Source organism: Petromyzon marinus, chromosome 4, assembly GCF_048934315.1.
Source record: "Petromyzon marinus isolate PM22_M1 ecotype Great Lakes invasive population chromosome 4, UKy_Petmar_22M1.pri1.0, whole genome shotgun sequence".
NCBI classification, from domain to species: domain Eukaryota; kingdom Metazoa; phylum Chordata; class Hyperoartia; order Petromyzontiformes; family Petromyzontidae; genus Petromyzon; species Petromyzon marinus.
The window spans coordinates 16061691-16078284 of NC_133670.1; the positions used below are offsets into that span (position 1 = coordinate 16061691).

The 16594-nt window shown below is 47.9% G+C and overlaps 1 protein-coding gene across 1 annotated transcript in view; it reads left to right on the top strand.

The window, feature by feature from the left end:
• Positions 1–273: 273 nt before the first annotated feature.
• CTDSP1 (CTD small phosphatase 1) overlaps positions 274–16594 on the top strand; it is a 56921-nt gene continuing 40600 nt past the window's right edge. Inside the window, exon 1 of the mRNA XM_032945967.2 lies at positions 274–1143. Coding sequence (XP_032801858.2) covers positions 1071–1143 — 73 coding nt within the window. The 5' untranslated portion in view covers positions 274–1070. The remainder of the gene's footprint in view (positions 1144–16594) is intronic.

A 16594-nucleotide genomic window follows, 5' to 3' on the forward strand; every position in this document is an offset into this window, starting at 1 on the left:
GCTGGGATGGAGGGGGGCGAGGATGGAGGGGGGCTGGGATGGAGGGGGCCGGGAGAGAGGGGGCAGGGATGGAGGGGGACTGGGATGGAGGGGGCCGGGAGAGAGGGGGCGAGGATGGAGGGGGGGCTGGGATGGAGGGGGGCTGGGATGGAAGGGCTGGGAGGAGGCTGGGAGGGGAGGAGACGAGGAGGGGAGGTGCATGCGATGGCTGCAGAGAGAGGAAAGGAGGCGGACCTGCGCACACACACACACGCACGCGCGCGTGTCCTCTTCCCTCCTCCCCACCACCACTAATCCCCCCTCCCCAACCCACCACCACCACCAGCGGCAGCAGCAGCAGCAGCGAACAACATTGCCGCTCCACCCGTGCGAGCCTCACTCGAGTCCGCCTGGCTCGGCTGTGCTCGTGTGACAAGGGCGTGTGAGTGATCGAGGTGCTGAGGCTTCCCCGCCCGCTGCCCCCCATCGTAAGCCACATCCGAGCGCCGCGTATTTAATAAAGGGGGTGCCCGCGGTGGTCTCGGATCAGCTGGGATTTTAGCGAAGCTTCTGGGGGCAACACGCCGTGGCCGTACACTAGAGCTGGCTTGTTTATCACTACTGTACAGCACTGCACTCGTTGGTTTTATTAACAACAACAACAACAAAAATCATCAGTTGTATTACTTGTTACAATTCTCAACCGTTTGCTTTTTTTTGTAAAAAAAAAAGGACATCAATGAAGGCAATGCATTTGTAGGCGCGACGAACAACAACGGCAACTCAAGCGGGAAGACGACAGTACAAATAATAATAGCTCGCTGCAGCAAGAATAACGAAAAGTTGCGAGGACTTGGGGGGAGGGAAGCCTCCTCTCCCATCGCCTCCCCCGGGGGGGAGGGGGGAGAGCAGGAGCGACCCTGCTTCTGTGCATCCTTCCCCGTGTCGTCGTCTCCCCGCGTCTGCCCCGTGTCGTCTCCCGTCGTCTCTTCCCCGTGTCTGCTTCGTGTCCACCCCTTGGGTCCCCTTCGTCTATTCGCCCGGACCCCCAAACCGCCTGTCAATCCCGCCTGGTCCCGTCTCGCCGTCCCATGGACAGCGCGTCCATCATCACGCAAGTGAGCAAGGACGAGGATCCGCACGGAACTCCGCTGCACGACAAAGGTAACTCAGTCACCCCACCACAACTCGCCCCACCACAACTCACCCCACCACAACTCACCCCCCCACGACGAACCCCACCACGACGAACCCACCCCAACTCACCCCACCACGACGAACCCCACCACGACGAACCCCACCACGACGAACCCACCCCAACTCACCCCACCACGACGAACCCCACCACGACGAACCCACCCCAACTCACCCCACCACGACGAACCCACCCCAACTCACCCCACCACAACTCACCCCACCACGACGAACCCCACCACGACGAACCCACCCAACTCACCCCATCACAACTCACCCACCCCAACTCACCCCACCACGACGGCCCCACCACGACGAACCCACCCAACTCACCACGACGAACCCACCCCAACTCACCCCACCACGACGAACCCACCCCAACTCACTCCACCCCAACTCACCCCATCACAACTCACCCCACCACGACGAACCCCACCACGACGAACCCCACCACGACGAACCCACCCCAACTCACCCCACCACGACGAACCCCACCACGACGAACCCCACCACGACGAACCCACCCAACTCACCCCATCACAACTCACCCACCCCAACTCACCCCACCACGACGGCCCCACCACGACGAACCCACCCAACTCACCACGACGAACCCACCCCAACTCACCCCACCACGACGAACCCACCCCAACTCACTCCACCCCAACTCACCCCATCACAACTCACCCCACCACGACGAACCCCACCACGACGAACCCCACCACGACGAACCCCACCACGACGAACCCACCCCAACTCACCCCACCACGACGAACCCCACCACGACGAACCCACCCCAACTCACCCCACCACAACTCACCCCACCCCAACTCACCCCACCACAACTCACCCCACCACAACTCACCCCACCACAACTCACCCCACCCCAACTCACCCCACCACGACGAACCCACCAAGACGAACCCACCACGACGAACCCCACCACGACGAACCCCACCACAACTCACCCCACCCCAACTCACCCCACCACAACTCACCCCACCACGACGAACCCACCACGACGAACCCACCCCAACTCACCCCACCACGACGAACCCACCAAGACGAACCCACCACGACGAACCCCACCACGACGAACCCACCCCAACTCACCCCACCACGACGAACCCACCAAGACGAACCCACCACGACGAACCCCACCACGACGAACCCACCCCTCCACCTTACCCCCCCCCACCCCGGCTTACATCGACCCCGCAGTCGCTCCACACAACGCGGCTCAGCTTCGAGCTCTCGACAGATTCCCCCTCCCCAAACCTGGCCCAACTAGGGCCATTTCGCGAAACGTCAGCACGCTACTTCATATATATATTTGTTGTGCACACTGTAAATGGTGGTGTTGGGGATACGTGCGGCGAGTATTTTTTTGTTGTTGTAAGTTGCGCCAACGGAGTTTCCTAATTTTAACGATTTTTTTTAATTTAACAAAAATGTCAGTTTCATCATCAGCCATGGTCAATCCACTGCTGGACGAAGCCACCCCCGTCCTTCCCGGCCGTCGCCATCCATCACAATCTTGCGACAATTAATAACGACAACTTCTATCGCGCCCGTAACATGGCAGTCCATTACAAACAAACAACGGTAACACATCAGCCACAATTCGTCAATGTTGCGACGCAGCGATCGTCCACCTCGAGCACCTTGCCGACGCGGTCACCTCGTGGCTCTCATTATTGGACGCCAGGGCCCCATTAAGATTTGTAGGTCCCTGGGCTACAGGGTACTGTGAGCCCCCCCCCCCCCCCCCCCCAGTAATATTTTCAAAAGGAAAACAAAGTTAAATAAAAAAATGTATTTTTACAAGGCTAACAACAAATAAAAAGTCAGCGTTCACAAATGGAAAATAACTTTTCACTTAACCTCTGGAGGCCCTCCAGTTGGCTGCAGCCCCTAAAGCCCCGTGCCATAATCCGGCGCTGATTGTAGCACACTGTTGTTGTTGTTCAATCCGAGTGGAGTTCCCCCACCCGAGCTCGTTCGATGTTCGTTTACCGTGTGTACATCGTTGTCCGTGTGTCGTGCGGCTCTGTGAAACTAAGCCTCCTGCGACGGTCGGGTTCGTGATGATTCCCCACCCTGTTTGACCCCCGTGCATCACCCGCGTGTACCCCCCCCCCCAGCCTCAGCCTTGCAATGATTGTGGAGAGCCACGGACTTTGTCTGGTGGTGTGATTGTGTTGAATCTTCCTCGCTCTAGCTCGTGATTGCTGCTGAACCACGGTAATAGCCACCGCCGGGTGGTTTTTATAATCATTATACCGTAATAATGAGACCGTCGGGGGTCTTGCAGGAGCATCCAACGTTGTTTTAGTCCCTAAACGTCGCCAACATTTCTCATGATGATATAATCGTCATCATCATCATCCAGAGGCACTCCATGATCCAATCTACTGCTGGATGTTAGGCCCTCCCCAAGCCGTCGCCATCTCTCACGCTCCCGTAATGCAACCATCAATTCCATCTCGCACTTGCACACGAGCCGATTTCAACGCTCGCTCTCTTGGCTCCCTCCTCTTCTTGGCCATCGGAAATCATCCCGAGCGCGAGCGAGCGACGTCTTTTAAACGAACTCGGAATGCAAATTCTGCACGTGATTTATTTGATGGAAGTTCTGAACAATGCCTGCTAACTCGCACACAGTGAAGCCTACTTGCTAAATAAAAGGAGGTAAGTGTGAGGAGGTAGGGTGGTGGCGGGGGGGGATTTTGGAGGCTGGCTGGCGGTTCTATGTAAATGAGCCTTTGTATTTTTTGTAGTCGCTTGGGCTGCTTCCTAATCTCAAGTTCAAATATCAGTCAAGTGTCTTAACTTGAAACGTAGAGGCTAGAAACTACATCGACGGTATTTATTGGTAACCATCCTAAATGGTGTATACAGATGCCACTAATACATTTGATTAAACCGGCACTATCAGTTAAGAGGAACATTGCTCCTGTTTTTGTATACTCTGTCGTCATCAGTTGTTTATCCACTGCTGGATGAAGTGCTTTCGGCATGCCGTCGCTACACATCGCGTTCCACTTTCCATTTAGCTGCCATGCCGTCGTCGGCCTACATCGGCTTTCACATCCCTTCCAGCGATGATGATGAAATGTATGCTAAGTGATGTGATGTTTGCATCCTCTAATAGCACGTGCTAACATGTTTACAGACATCGGTGCCTATGTCATCATCGTCACCTTCATCATAATGAGCAACCATGATCTGTGTGTTTTTCTTTGTTTACATGAAACGGAAATTCACCCTTGTGGAATGTGTGTGCACGTCGACGCTACCACACGTTGCCTGTATGGCGCATACGTGTACAGCGTGTGCTGCATTGCATGTTAAGGTGACTCTGTGGGGACGCATCGATACAATGCCACAGTGACGATGCTTTGGTGCGCTCACCGATACTGCAATCTATTCGCGTTGTAAATTATTGAGCGCTCAAGAGCCGCGGCTTTTGGTGGGGGAGGTGGGCAGCTTTAGCTTACTTCGCGACGCACAACTTCTGTCGCGGACAGAAATCACAAACGGCAACGACTTTCGCTGCCGTCCGGGGAGGATCCCCGCGCATCGCATGCTTTGTCCTCGACGGTGACATCATCTCATAACGTTTCACCCAATTCAGCACTTTTTTACGCACCCCACAGCACTCGCACAAAAAGCGCTGGAGCAGAGCCCTCACTGCGATGTGTTTGTGTGCGTCATGGTGCCAAGATAGATGAAGGGGGGGGGGGCACAATGATGGTGGCTGATTCCGGATTTCACGGCCAACGTTAGCAGCGATTATCTGAACCGGTCCCGGGCCCCATTTAATATTGGTCCACTCGGCCTCGATGGAGTACCCGTTGGAGGTGGTCGTGTCAACATCAGCACTGGGGGAAACAAAGGCGGCCCCGGGCATGGTTGCATAGCCATAGCAGCTGAGCCTCGTGTGCCCCCGTGCCGGCCTTAATAGGTGCTCGCTAACAGCACTTGCCCCAACAGCCTGTGTGTCCATACGGGGGTGGGATGGGTCGATCGGGGGGGGGGGGAGGTTCTTTTGAGCCATAACATAACGCGTAACGTGAAAAACAACCCATCGCTTTGATAAAGTGATACAAACAACCAACACGGGTATTTTTGCCATGCGTTTGTCAGCGGTGACCCGCTGACCCCTCGTCACCGCTTGTGCTGCCAATGCACAGCTAATCTTGGGCGCCGAGTCTCAGATTTATGAGACTGTCAAGCAGCTCGTAAATAATATGTCGGCATCATCGAGATCACCGTCACGCGTGTCCGTCCACTGTGTAATTGCGTACAACCACGTGCATAAGCACATTCTCGAGCTCTCGCCCCTGTTAAAATTAGCCATGTGCTCGGAGAGAGGGCTAGGCCGTTAGGGTGTCGTCGTCGTCCCCACCGCCTCGAACGAGAGAGAGAGAAACCAAATCTAATTGTTGTCTGTTATCTGTTTGCGTTCTGGTCAGTGACACGAGTCGCCAGATTATTTTGGTCACGGCCAGGCGCGATAACCCACGCGCTTGGTCGAACATTTTGGTCGCTTTTTAATGTTTTTCTTCTAATTAAGCGCCTGTTTGTTGAGCGTGGTGATACTTCACCGTGTTTTCCGGATTCGGAGACAACAGTGTTCCTCTCCGGCGTGTCCGTGACCAGATTCGGGTAACTTCATTGACACCCAGCACAGCTTTGAGATGCGTCTTACTTTCCCGAGAGACGATTGTTCAAGACGCCTATCCTTGGTAGCATTTTGAAATGGCGCTTGTGGCACGTACCAGGATATTGTAAATGATGGAGTGGATGAAGACCACCAGGGCCAACAAAAGGTCATTCGCCAAATGATCGGGTCAAATGTCATTTTTCTGTCGTTTTGATTTTGCTCACATTAACTACATACATGTACTACATGCTTTTTCAATAACATCTCATTTAGTAGAATTGGTGGATCGGCCTAGGAGGAGTTCTCTGAACATGTGTACAGATTACGTGCTTGTATAGACACATTCCTTTGCTGATAACTTAAAAGTCCAGGCATGTTGTTTATGACCATGACCTCTAAAATGTTATTGCTTGGGTGGGATACTCAAAGTTGCTGTGTAATCTCCTCTTGTAACCGGTAGAAGGCTTTGCTTTCCATCGGCGTTGGCATTACACTTTAGTGAGACAAATTACTTTGTTCACTGATGATTGACATCGTATATATTTCAGTGTTTAGTAGGAGACTGAAAACAGTTTAGATTTTGTTTTTAGTGCTGGTGCATTGAGTGCATTTGGTACACAATACACTTGTGCCTCACAGCAAGAAGGTCCTGGGTTTGATCCATCACTCGGGCACCTTTCTTAGCAGAGTGTGTATGTATGTTTCTCCCCCTGTTCTGCATGGGTTTCCTCCGGCTCCTCTGGTTTTCTTCCCTTATCTAAACAACATGCAATGTAACTGGTGTTGGCCAAACATCGTGATCCTGAAAATCCTTTGCATATTACTCAATTGGGCTTTGCCCCATACTGCAAATACTTGGCAGAACCCTCTTGAAAGAAGAGTTTTGAGACTCAGTGAGGCAACCCTTGGTAATCAAGAATAATAACAATGCTTACCCTGCCCCATTGGTGAAACTAATACGACTCTGGGCTGTAATTTTAGGGGGTTTTGGACTCTAACAAGAATATACTTGACTGTATTTGTGATAAATGTAGACTTTCTCGTTCATCTAGAACATTATTTTAATGTACATAACGTGCCCAATCTATATGCATTAGATCACATTATTAGAATGTAACCAATTATGTATGCATCTTTGTTTTATTATTATCCTGTCGTTCCTTTAAGACAGTTTCTGTTCAATATCTTCTTTATTTAATACCATAACATGCGGTAACACGTGGTTGTTGGGTGTAAACCTGCTGTTTTATATTCGACAATGCATTTACACGTGGTCAAAAAAGTATTTTTTTGTAAAAGTACTTCATAGTCACAAACCTTTGTTGTGTGGTACCTACACGGGCGAATATTACAAAACCTCACAATAGAGTGGTTCAGGTACTAAAGTGATTGAAAGCGTTCAGATGGCATGTAATATATTGCACCGTAATTATTTTTTTTGTTAATGATGTTTTTGGGTGGAAAACTATTCAAGAAATGTTTGAATCATGTGTAGTTTGGCATCCAGAAACATTTAATAATAGGGTTTTTCCCCTTTTTTTCTGGCAACAAAACTGAAACCTTTTTACAAGGATTCATGTCTGCATTAACCAGGTATTGTGGTTAAGGATTCATGTCTGCATTAACCAGGTATTGTGGTTAATGCAGACATGAATCTTCGTAAAAAGGTTTCAGTTTTGTTGCCAGAAAAAAAGGGGAAAAACCCTATTATTAAATTTTGGTACTGGCAAAGGAGGTCTAATGATCCAGAAACATATTTTATGGCACTTGAATATAGGTGCTTGCACAGGATACCAGGAATTTATAATAGAAGGCTAGGGTAAGCAACTTGGAAGTTTGGATAGAATGTGACAGGGAAAAAGGACGTAATTAAATTAAATTTCTAGCTCTGAGAATAAAACAAAAATGTTTTACCGTACCGCGACAAACATGTATCTCCGTAGCAGGATGGCTAGAAAATTGAAGCCTCCTAATGTTGTTAAAAAGTAACTTGAAGATACTATATTTCAGAATCAGCTACGAGATGGGCATGCACTGCCTACTATCTGACTGTACACTGTCTTACAACTGGGTTAAAATTGGGGGAAATTACATTTTGTTTATTTAATGTCAACGCCCATTGACGCCGCCACTGGCGTTGTTTTCGGCAAAACCCTTCGCACCCCTCGGCGTACGAAGGCACCAAACTTGATGCGACTGCGAGTGAGCGAGCGAGAGTGCCGGCAAGGCGCGCACGTGGTGTCACGAGTGGTCATTAGTGCAGTGCTTAGCGGCTGGGTGTCACATCTCTGTGTTTAACGCTATCTTCATTAGAGGACTAATGGCTGCCCGAGTGAGCTCATTTAAACCAAGGCGTTTCATTACTTGAGCCCACCTGCTGAGGCCGCTGACTTGGCCACGGAGGGCTGGCCGCGAACAGTGCGCACGTTTCTCGGGTTTATTGTGAGCAACCAGTAAAGCACACACAGGGCCTCGGCAAAGGCCTTTACCCCCCTTCGTAAGTGCTTCGTCCCCGGCCATCGCTCACCACTTCGTGTAATCCTAGGGGTGGGGTTTTTTTTCTTAGCAGAGCGGTCAGTGTGGAGGTGCCCCACTCACACTCGCAAATGTGAAGCTCGGGTGTTCACGTGGCTGTTTGTAAATATGAGGAGCTCTCTCGTGAGTGGAGACAAGCTCCTTAAATGTGTAAGTTTGGGTGGTGGTGCAGCCCTGCAATTGCTTGCTCACGCCTCTACTAGACGAAGCTCCCAGAGGAAAGTTGGCCGACTCTTCCACGTCGCCTTAGAAGCGGATGGTGTGCAATGGAAGAAAGGGAAAAAAAAAACACGAGGTTGGGAGAGGTGTGCGGAGGAGTGCGGAGGAGTGGTTGGCGAAGTTATGCTTTTTATCTGCTCAGTACAGTGAGAGAGAAGTACGTGAACAAGCCCCACAGGTAGCTGTTGAGAGCAATTCCAACTACAGTACAACCTACTTAATTTTCTGACGTTTTTAGTATTTTGAGAATCGCTGAAAATGTAGATTTTTCCAAACGTAAACATCGGAGCAGAATATGTTTTCATTGCATTTCTATGCTCATCATAAAGGGCAATGAGCTGTCTTGCTGAATGAATGCCTCCTCGAGCCATTTCCATCTCTCACGAAGTCTGCGTTGTGGCAATCCATCTTGCTCCTGCGCGAGAGCTGATCCCCAGAGCCCAATCTTCTCGGCAGACGTCCTGTTCGGTTATTAGCCTCAAAGTCTGCAGTACCTAACATGATTTCCACGAACACCTGGCACAGAAACTTCAGGTTGCGTTTACTTTGGAAAGATTCCCTGCGCGCGTGCAAGTGACACTCGGCCTTGCAGAACTGTGGCGTTGTTTTTATCTCGTAACTGCTTTTACTATTTTAGGCGTTCCCTTGTCAGTCTGCCCATGCCTACGTAGCTCTAATTCCCAACAGGTGCTATTGCCAACTCGCTCAGCACCTGCACGCCGTTTTGCTTTGAGCTGTTGAGAAAAATATATATAACAAATAACAGGAACAAAGCGAAAAAAAACCACGCATACTACTTTGCTTTGAGATTCGGAGATGAAATGGGATCTTAGTCATTCACGGAGGGATATTTTTTTTTTAACATTTCTGAAATTTCCATTTCACTGGCTGTTATCAAAGGCAATTTGCGCCGGCAGAAGTCACCGAGCTCGCTTTACCCGGCCCTTTGTGCCAGCCGCGGGTTTACACCTAACGACTCCCACAAAGCAGCACCTCTTCCCAGCCAACTCGGTGGCTCCAGTATTGTGTGGAACATCTGTAAAGAGACAGCCACTGTCAAACTCGATTTTATGTAATGGTGGGGTGGGGGGGGGATCTCCCCAATGTACTTTATTCAGTTCGAACGGCTTTAACGAAAAGCGACGATGGGATCTTGTCCAAATTATTCCGCATGGGCAGCGAGTGGGCCTTTGCTTGCGAACGTGATCCCATGGGATTGCATCAGCAGCGGTGACTGCCCGTACAGGTTGTGCAAGACAAGACATCGCGTTTGGCGCCGGTATGAAAACAGGTTAACTGTCCGATGTTTTCGGTTTGTACCGCGTGTTAGTTCGGCATGATGTCTGACATTGTACTCCATGTGCTGGAGCGAAATATTGGACGACATGGTGAATAACACGCGGCACAACACGCAAACGCATTGGAAAACTACGCAGCGCAACCGCAAAAACCCTCATGCGGTCGTGTGAGACCAGGGGGCCCACAAGAGGCCTCGATGCTGATCACAGCAACGTGACGGCCCTTGGAGCTGCTGGGCATGGAGTTCACGATATCCAAAGGGTGTCTAAAATGTTGTGTGTTCTGCAGTGCTGCCCAAGTTATTTTTGTCAGCACTGTTATTAAATATTAATAGCTTTCAGAATGGTATTTAGACTCCTGCATTCACTCGCAAAAAGGGACACTGAACTCTGCAGGTACTTATCTAACAATCTATCTTTTGCAAGTTTTGCAAACCAGCAGAGCATGAACAAAGTGATTGTTATGTTTGGCAAGTGTGGTCCTGCCGTAAGACATTTGCAATTTAAATAGAAGTACTGTGGCATACCTCTGTTTTGCACTCCTAAATATTTAACTGGCCGATGTTTTTTTATGCCAAAAGTTGTTTTTATCTCCCACCCACTGATTTGAATTGCTTATTGACATTCTCACACGAACTGTCCCGTTGGTTCAGCGATGGTGTTGGGAGGGGGGGATAGCAACATTTCCAGTCGCAACCAGAACTGCACAGTCGACCTCTTGATCATCAAAGATGGCTTTTCACGAGCCAGAAACGCCCTTTAAATACACGCGGTGCAGACAGCCCTTGCTCGTGCTCACGCGCGGAGATCACGTACGAAGGCGTCAGGGTCGCGCAAACGCATGCGAGCGTACGTGTGTGTACACCATTTCCGTGTATCCCTGTGCACACACGAAAGTTATGTAAGCGGGTTGAAGGGGCTAGTCGGTGTGTGTTGTTTATTTACAAAAGCCGCAGAGTTTTGGTGTTTCATTAAATCTGTAAAAGCGGGGCTCCAGTGTGACTACACACTCGTGGTATTCGTGTCACGTGGTTTCTCTGTTGTGGACAGGGCGAGTGGCATTGGGGCTTGCGTAAGGGTGGCCTCTTGGGTGCTTAAATTCGGACACGTTAATGGGAATATTTTTTTTTCCTGATTAACACTTTTACATTGGAACATGTATAGCTCTCTATGAGTAGATATTGAGTAACAGACAGATCCTTAAGCAATACAATTTTTTATTTTATAAACTCGTTTGTATTAAAGGTATCATTTTGAAATGTTGTTTGCAGATTACATGATGGGTAACTTTGATGCAATGGTTTCCGAAGATCATTGAGACCAGAATAATAGACAATTTAGAGACCAACCAACATTCATTGACACCATCATCAATCCTTTTTGGTTGATTTGGCCATCTCCTTTTTGTTGCTTATACTTTTATTCTGTCTCATTTGCTCTAGTTTCATGCATGTAAAATCAGACCATCATTTGCACAATGCATATGATCTGCAAAAAATATGCAAACTTTGATTTTCATTGTCACAATTCAATGTGTGGATTGTGAGATTCTTACACGTTTGTGTTACATATCCAGACCTGTGGGCAATTTACTTTATGTACTTTTGCACGTGGTATTCTCTGATTCGCTTTTCCAGGCTTATTAGGTCAGACCAACGCTCCTGTTCGTTATTTTGCAAATACACAGTTGCACTTGGGAGGCGTTACTGCATTTCTCATGTAAACAAACATTGATTTTAATTATGGCTCCGTTTTATATATTAGTCTCTACCCCTTATTCTTGAACTCGAAAAATAAATAAAATCACCACAGCCCAAATTGAAATGCAGTCTCTCTTCAGTGGCAAGTGCCAAAAGCAGCAGATAGTGTGTGTGCATGTCATCGCAGAATTAATTATGCAATATTTAAAGGGTGATTATGGATTCAAGGGTAAAGTGGTGGCACAGTGATATTTGCACTGCACATCAACCCGGCAACCTGACTTCGATTCCTAACGTCAGTGGCGAGTGATATCTGAATCAGTTCTGGGCCTCCTCTTCATTAACCTGCAATGATCAGCACCCCCTCATGACTGACATAACGTAGAAGTACCCTGAATATACCAGTAGATTGATATATGGCTGTAAAAATTGCACTACTATTAATGTATTATATTAAAAGGCCAGAGGAAAGGGATTGCTGCAAGATGTCAGAATAACTGTTCACCGAAATGTTAAACTAAAATAGACCGAGGCCGCGTTAGCACAGAAGTGGGTTAAAATAAAAATGATATACATTTGAGCAAAATTTTGGAAAACCGTTCCTTGTGAGCACTCAGGGTCCTTTAAACATTTAAAAAGGAACTGCAGAACAATAACCTGAAGGCCATTTCTGCACTGAGCCCCACGCACAATTAGCGTGGCCCCACAGCGTTGCGATCACGGGTCACATGCACGACATGTGACCACCACCGACATAAAAAATGTGTTGACACAAGGCACCAACCATCGCCCCCCACCACCCCTCCCACACACACAAACATGCCATACGCATACAGCACTATTTTAGAAATGAGAGATTCAGTTTCTTTCCAAATGCACGTATATTTTGACGTGGAAAAATACATCGTACACATTTCTGACGGTTGCTCGTATAGCACTGGCCACCGTGTGGGGATCGATTCTGCGTGATTCTCAATTTCTCCTTTGGCTCCACGAAAACGGCTTCCTTAAACACCCTTTTCCATGCCGGATTTGTTCTGCTTGCAAGTTGTGTTCAGGGCATGGTCGGCAGCAGAATGGTGGAATGGTTCGGTGGAGATGTATGGAACTGGCTGCTAAAACCACACCCTGAGTTCTTCTCAGGAATTCCCTCCCTCCCTGCCATCCCACGCACCTCTTGCCTACATGCCCCCAGGTCTAACCCCTGGTCAACTGAACCACATACCAGTTACAGGCAACAGCATACCCAGCCCTTCCCACACAAGCAGTGGCCCATTCCATTACACACTGACTCCGCTTGTATATGTTTGAGGCTCGTTGGGAATGGCTTGTTTTGGGGCTCGTCGATATGTGTGTGCCTGGGTGAATATTTGTACTTTCGTATGACACGTACAATTGCTGAGTGGGTTTCACATGCATTTTTATATTTTAAAAATATATTGTTATTGTGTTGTGCTTTGTAGCAAAATATCTCGAGTGACTCGTTGCCGAGAACTGTTTTGGACTATTAGACCATGTAAATGGATAAACGACTGAGATATTTTTTTGTATATAATAAGCATGTGAATTGATTAGTGTTGCGACATGAGGTATGGTCAAAACATTTCTGCATGAATATAGAGTCCTGTGTTCTTTAAATTAAAACGTACTTTAAACCAAAGTCTTGCACTTAATAATGTGTTTGATAAGCTACAATAATTCCTCATTTTCTACATCTACACCAGAGATAATTATTTTTGATGTCTTTTTTGGAAATTAACTACCATACTCCATACGTAAATCCCATTGGTATTTTTGTGATTGTATCTAAATCTTGACTTAAAGCTTTCGTGACTGCAGGAATTCATATTCTTTGGGTCTTTCGGTAAAGTCACGGAGATAGGTTCAAAGAAAATTGCAAAAAAGAACTAAAAACTACGACGTTTCGATCACAAACACAAGCGGTCAACGACCGCTTGATATGCTTCTATTTATGCATGTGTAGTGACATTGCGGATGTCACTGTGTAATGCCAGCCCTAGACAGGCACGGTGTGTGATGTATTGACATCACGGACACCACTTATTTGAGGTGCAGTACCGGCCCGAGAGGGGCTCGGTGAGCGCTGACTGACAGCACTGGATGGCACCACGCTCTGCGTGCAGTGCCGACCCCTACAGGATAGGGTGTGAGAGTGCCAGCCATGGAAATGGGGTTACTAAGGACCATGGCACTCTGGCTCACAACGAAGGACACGTGACTGGTAAAGTCTACACAGGGCCCCCAGGTGGGGGCTAGGGGTGGTCACGTGTCAGGGTCGAGATCCTGCTCGAGGATTATAGAAGGTGGTCGTGGCTAAGGGAGGAGCCAGCCCCGCCACAGAGAATAAAAGCGGGGTCCCCGAGAGGGACCGGCTGCTGTTGTTCATCCTGAAGAATCTACGTTCTATGTTCTACAGTGAGGGAAAAAAGTATTTGATCCCCTGCTGATTTTGTACGTTTGCCCACTGACAAAGAAATGATCAGTCTATAATTTTAATGGTAGGTTTATTTGAACAGTGAGAGACAGAATAAGAACAAAAAAATCCAGAAAAACGCATGTCAAAAATGTTATAAATTGATTTGCATTTTAATGAGGGAAATAAGTATTTGATCCCTCTGCAAAACATGACTTAGTACTTGATGGCAAAATCCTTGTTGGCAATCACAGAGGTCAGACGTTTCTTATAGTTGGCCACCAGGTTTGCACACATCTCAGGTGGGATTTTGTCCCACTCCTCTTTGCAGATCTTCTCCAAGTCATTAAGGTTTCGAGGCTGACGTTTGGCAACTCGAACCTTCAGCTCCCTCCACAGATTTTCTGTGGGATTAAGGTCTGGAGACTGGCTAGGCCACTTCAGGATCTTAATGTGCTTCTTCTTGAGCCACTCCTTTGTTGCCTTGGCCGTGTGTTTTGGGTCATTGTCATGCTGGAATACCCCTCCACGACCCATTTTCAATGCCCTGTCTGAGGGAAGGAGGTTCTCACCCAAGATTCGACGGTACATGGCCCTGTCCATTGTCCCTTTGATGCGGTGAAGTTGTCCTGTCCCCTTAGCAGAAAAACACCCCCAAAGCATAATGTTTCCACCTCCATGTTTGACGGTGGGGATGGTGTTCTTGGGGTCATAGGCAGCATTCCTCCTCCAAACACGGCGAGTTGAGTTGATGCCAAAGAGCTCCATTTTGGTCTCATCTGACCACAACACTTTCACCCAGTTGTCCTCTGAATCATTCAGATGTTCATTGGCAAACTTCAGACGGGCATGTAAATGTGCTTTCTTGAGCAGGGGGACCTTGCGGGCGCTGCAGGATTTCAGTCCTTCACGGCGTAGTGTGTTACCAATTGTTTTATTGGTGACTATGGTCCCAGCTGCCTTGAGATCATTGACAAGATCCTCCCGTGTAGTTCTGGGCTGATTCCTCACCGTTCTCATGATCATTGCAACTCCACGAGGTGAGATCTTGCATGGAGCCCCAGGCCGAGGGGGAATGACAGTTATTTTGTGTTTCTTCCATTTGCGAATAATCGCACCAACTGTTGTCACCTTCTCACCAAGCTGCTTGGCAATGGTCTTGTAGCCCATTCCAGCCTTGTGTAGGTCTACAATCTTGTCCCTGACATCCTTGGAGAGCTCTTTGGTCTTGGCCATGGTGTAGGGTTTGGAATCTGATTGATTGATTGCTTCTGTGGACAGGTGTCTTTTATACAGGTAACACGCTGAGATTCGAGCACTCCCTTTAAGAGTGTGCTCCTAATCTCAGCTCGTTATCTGTATAAAAGACACCTTGGAGCCAGAAATCTTTCTGATTGAGAGCGGGTCAAATACTTATTTCCCTCATTAAAATGCAAATCAATGTATGACATTTTTGACATGCGTTTTTCTGGATTTTTTTGTTATACTGTCTCTCACTGTTCAAATAAACCTACCATTAAAATTATAGACTGATCATTTCTTTGTCAGTGGGTAAACGTACAAAATCAGCAGGGGATCAAATACTTTTTTCCCTCACTGTACGTCCTACAGAGTCACCAACACGTTTACCGGGACCCAGGCTGTGGTCCTGTCCGTTGTAGCTAGTTACGGTGTTATTAGTGTAGTTAGCCTGGTGGTCCACCATCATAGGTTACCCCTTGGTGTTGGTATTAATAAATGTGTTGCCTCCAAAGAGTACGTCTGCGACTCAGTTGAACTCGGTACACATGTGTATGCGTGCATATATGCATTAGGAGTAGTGACAGAGTGGTTAGGACTTCAGTTAATTTCCCGGCCACAGTTAAGGTCGGTGGCAACTAATCTCCACCGTTTCTGGGCTTCCGCTGGGTTTACTCAGCTTTAAAATGAGTACCGAGCACAGTGTGTATACTTAAGCAATGGGGAGACAAAGGCAGCCGGGTATGGTGATGGCCACATACACCCTCTTGAGCGCTGTGCCGGCCTTAATAATAATTGGTCGCAAACTGCACTTGCCCCCACAGTCAATGTATTCTGTGTGGCATATCTTTGTGTGCATGCTTGTTTGTGTGTGCATGCACGTGGGTGTCTGTTCCTGCACAGTATGACGAGAAACAATTTACGCCAACCCTGAGTTTATACACAAACTTCTGTGTTCCATTACACAACGATATTTATATTTCAACGATGGTCTCACCGATCTTTCCCATCACGAACCATGCAGCTTAGATGCGTTCTGGCTATGCTGAATTGGCGTAGGTTTTGATGTACAAGCCATTTATTTGTGGTGCATTATGTAAAGTGACATCATAATAAAGGACCTATTAGCGTATATATTTATGGTGTGGTATGCTGGTAATAGCACAGTTAATACAGAATGCATAACTTTTTTATTTTTCTATGCAAGTGATTTTTTAAAATCAATATAATTACCAACGGTGTGAAATGCATCGGGTCATAAATACTGTATCGATTTTTCATCTCAATACTCACGAGTGGCTTTTGTAAAAATCGGTTTATTATTTAA